This window comes from Podarcis erhardii (genome assembly GCF_964252035.2).
Source record: "Podarcis erhardii genome assembly, chromosome: 9".
NCBI classification, from domain to species: Eukaryota; Metazoa; Chordata; class Lepidosauria; order Squamata; family Lacertidae; genus Podarcis; species Podarcis erhardii.
In genome coordinates, this window is record NC_138512.1 from 38,504,663 (window position 1) to 38,508,946 (window position 4,284).

Here is a 4,284-nt window from a genome sequence, read left to right on the forward strand (position 1 = left end):
ACACATACACTAAGGGCATACAGTAGTAAATTAAAAACCAAGTAGTCTAAACATCATTTGAAAACAAATTCAGAACCCAATACTGAATGCAATTTTCTCTCTCCCTCCTATTTTCACAAATGACCTACAGGAGAATCACATGGACTCTGTGATAGAAGAAAGGCAGAATATCAATACAAGAAAAATAAATATTAGAACTGTCAGCTCATCATGGGGCTGGCATCGTTTCATTGCTCAACAGATGAGTAGCACACGTCTGTAATGTTTTATGCTAAATCGCCTTAATGCTTACTCTCTGGCCACAACAAGGCATCTTTAAATGGCAACATCTAAGAAAACTGTAGAGAGGACTCACAAATGCTTAACATTATAAAATTGTTTTAAAACACAGTGTGTAAGCTTTTAGGCTAGAGTGGGCCTAAGTTTTTCCTTAGGACTTCATTTTAAACATATACGTACTGGGGAGAGCAAATAGCAGAAGACTAACATTGTGTTGATTGTAGCCCATGTTATGTAGCCCAATAGCTTGTGCAGCTTTTAAAACTGAAGGATTTAAAAATATTATATTGGGTTAAGAAACAAACATAAGAGGTGTCCTTAGAATGAAAGATGTTGTTTAAGACTCCTATCAAAAACATGTATGCATTGTATCAGAAGATACAGGGTGCAGTGTTTTTGAAGCCATACTAGCAAGTTCACGTAAGGCTACATTCCCAACTCCTAAAACATTTGGGAGCCTATGGCCCTCTGGGTGCGAATGGACTCTCAATTCTCAGCATGTCCAATGGTCAGAGCTATTAGGAACTGTAGTTCAATAAGATCTCCAGGATCATAAGTTTCCCATTCATCATACACTACTTACTGAGGACCGAAATCCTGTGCACACTTACAAGGAGCCAACCCCAGTGAACACAGTGGGGCTTAAGTCAAAAGGGGAATGTACTGCAGTGTGTTGTAACACATAGTACATATATCACAAGAGTATTATATTTGTGTTGCGTGCATCTTTCAAGACATTCAGAGCTGCATGTGTCTTTTTCTGACCTCTTGGTTGAGTGAAGATTTGAATCAGGGTAAACTTCAAGTCCTACATCCCCTCTCTACATCACATCAACTTGAATAAAGTCTTTCCCCAACCCGAAGCTCAGTGCAGCAAAAAACCAACAGCATATTCCTAACCATGCCTATGAAGAATCAAGTCCTATGGAGCTCAAAGAGGTTTACATGCAGGGTAAGTGAATTCAGGACTGCAGCCTAAGGTACCTCAAAGCAGAGAGAGGTGCCTAAGGCACCTCAAATGGGAGAGCACATCCTAGTCTAAAGGCAGCCACAGGCCTGGCCCACCAGCTGCGTCGAGCACTTTACCCATGAGGGGAGGCTGTTACGAAACAGCTGCTGAACATGTGCAGCACGTCTTAACCATTTCAGAGCCATTTAAACATTAGGATCAACTCCATTCCTCGCGGAGCGCTGCATTCGCTCTGAGTCCCAAAGCGACCTGTAGGACCTGCAAAAAAAGCAATTTCTCCCCTCGCCTTTCGATCTGCAGAACGAACCGACCAATGCGCCCGCCGAGAGCGCAGGGTAATCCCGGTGGGTGCTGCATAAGCAAAAAGAGAAAGAAAGAAAGAAGAAGAGAGCGGGGCAGAGAGGGAGAGGGAGAGAGAGAAAAGCTGGATGCATAAGAGGAAAAATAACTCGCACAGAGGCACCTCGATGATCCGGGCACAATGCATGCACTTTGCTCACTCACCTGAACGCAGAGCCTTCCTTGGCCGCCTGACAAGGAGAAGCTGAGTTGCTGCTGCTGCTGCCGCCGCCGCCGCCCCTTTTGTTAAACAGCTTCTGGAGCAGCGTGGGGGCCATGCTGCCGCCCTAAGCTTAGGGAAGCATGCGTGGGGAGCCAGGAGACACCTGCGCCAGGTCGCTCCGCTGGCCGCGGTCACGAGTCGCTCGCTACTGCTGCTGCTGCAGTAGCATCCATGCCAGCCACGATCTGGCCAGCCCGAGTTGCGCTTCCAGCGCTCCGCCTCGCCCCGCCGCCCCCTGAGCCGGCGCCTCCCTCTCTTCCCAGGCAGGCATTAATGGAGGCGGCCAGTCATATGACTGGGAGCGAGCCAAGCGGGTTTGCCCGGCGGCACGCACAGCTCCCCCCTGCGGCCGGCTTGAGTTCCGCAGCCCCGCAATCCAAGCCTGGGAGCTTCCCGAACGCGCAATCCCCGCCCGGCGTTTTGTCATTGGATACTCGGGGATTCCGAGCCTTCCCCGGGCGCACCGCAAGAGGCACGCTTAAAGGGACGCGGGTTTTCTCTTCTTTCCCTGATCAGTCTCAGAGGGCCTTGAAAGGGCTGTCTTTGTATGGAAGCGAAGGGGATGCGAGAAGATGATGGGAAAGAGAGGATGGCCTCCTTTTCACACTGTGGTTTCATATATGGCACAATGCAATATTTCCGGTTCCACGAAATCAACACACTCACAAGTACTACGCATAAAGAAGTACTGCAAATGTTAAAAGTAACTGGATTTTCAGTTAAGAATCAGCAGCAGCCTCCTGCGAAAGAAAACCAGTGGATTTCAACATCAGTGGTTTAAATCGGTGCAGTTTGGGATGGTTCAGTCTGCCATCTTGATTCAAAGTACTGTCCAATTGTATCGAAATACAGACAAAAACCTGCTCCTTGATCTCAAGAAGCATCATGCAAAATATGATTATGCTATTTTAGGAGGTGTCCAAACTCCACCCCCACCATAGCAAACAATCAGCCAAAATATATACAGTAGTAGATTATATCCCAGGTGAGACCAGCTCTGGTTTTTTCTAGGCAATCACCACTATAAAGGCCGATGTATTTCTTTAAATACATTTCTGCATCTTCTGAAGTTTGGCTTTGCTCTAAACATTTTCACATGCAGCCTTAACCTGTTTAGAAGCCACTGTTTTCTGTGCAGTTTGTTTATAGGAAAACGTATAAAGCTGTGCCTATATGGGCTCAAGCTGGCAGCCCAAGCCTATGCATGTTTAGTAAGTTCAATGGTCACTTAGTTCAATGAGATGCCTTGAAAGTACTGTCCTATTTGGATTTGTAACAACCATTTGCTAGTTGCACAGTCCAACACTAGACCATTAAATCAGACTGATAATCTGGATCTCTTTCAGTGGCTTCAGACTGGTTTCAGACAGCAGCAATATAGTCACCCTGATGGATGGCATATGACAGGAGAAGGACAAAATATACTTCTCCGGGCCTTCTGGTGTTGGTGCTTGCCTTTAAAGTCCTAAATGGCTTTTGACCTTAACATCAGCCTTCTTCTATATGGGGCTGCACAAACATTAGGGTCTGTTGTTAGGAGGGTTGTGACCACCAGAGGGGACTTTTTTTCAGTCACAGATTCCTGCACATAGAATGCCCTTCGCAGGGAGCTTATCTGAAACTGAACCAAAAACTTTTATATTTCCCCAGGAACTCTGGCATGTTGAATAGTTGGTTTTAATCATTTTGTTTTAAGGTATTTTGATTTTCTGTTACTCATTTTCACACAACGGTATCATCCCTCCTCTTCTTTTCAGCCTTGAAAACTTGCCTGCGAAGCCATCACACAATTGAATACCTAGATATGTGGTCTGTCGCTATAAGGCACTCTGCAAAAGCTTACAGGTGCACTTTAATAATAATAATTGCAAGAACAAATGAGCCCTATATTCTAAACAAAATGCTTGATTAACCTGGAGGTAGGCTGTATGAATTGTGTATTGATTTGTAATGATTCGTTGGGCCTCTGGACCGTAATAAAGATTGATTGATTGATAATAATGATGATGATGGCAATGACATTCCTGTCCTGTGCAACTAAAGCCGCATGTCACTTCAAAATCCCGCCCCTCCTGCCTCAAAAACTAAAAGATGACGGAGAACTGAGGTCCAGCGGCGTAGGCACTGGTGTTAAATTAAAACGCAGAAATATCGTCCTCTTGGAGAGTGCATATACAGCGAAAGTGTTCGCGAGGGACAGGAGGACACAGCTCTGGAAACGAAGCTCGTCGCTACGTTGTCCTTTCGCAACGACGCGGCCTGACACCCTTAATTTACTCGGGAGAGTCAGTAAAGACGGGAAGGGACAACCAAAACAAAACGACCGTGCCAAAACACGCTCGGGCTTCGATGTCCCCAGCAGCAGCAGCAGCAGCAGCAGCAACCGCCGCGGCCATGCGCTCTTCTAGAAGCTCGCCTCCGAGCTACAGGGAAGGAGGGGCGGCCGGCGCGCTTCCCCCGCCTCATTTGAAGC

The 4,284-nt window shown here is 46.6% G+C and overlaps 1 protein-coding gene across 2 annotated transcripts in view; it reads right to left on the reverse strand.

Moving 5' to 3' along the window:
* The window catches only part of FNIP2 (folliculin interacting protein 2), a 47,416-nt gene extending 44,637 nt beyond the window's left edge, over positions 1–2,779 (reverse strand). The window contains exon 1 of one of the 2 annotated variants that reach the window (XM_081875247.1): positions 1,754–2,779. In XM_081875247.1, the coding sequence (XP_081731373.1) occupies positions 1,754–1,866 (113 nt within the window). In that variant the 5' untranslated portion in view covers positions 1,867–2,779. The remainder of the gene's footprint in view (positions 1–1,753) is intronic. The other variant, XM_081875248.1, reaches the window with a different exon arrangement.
* Positions 2,780–4,284: the final 1,505 nt, after the last annotated feature.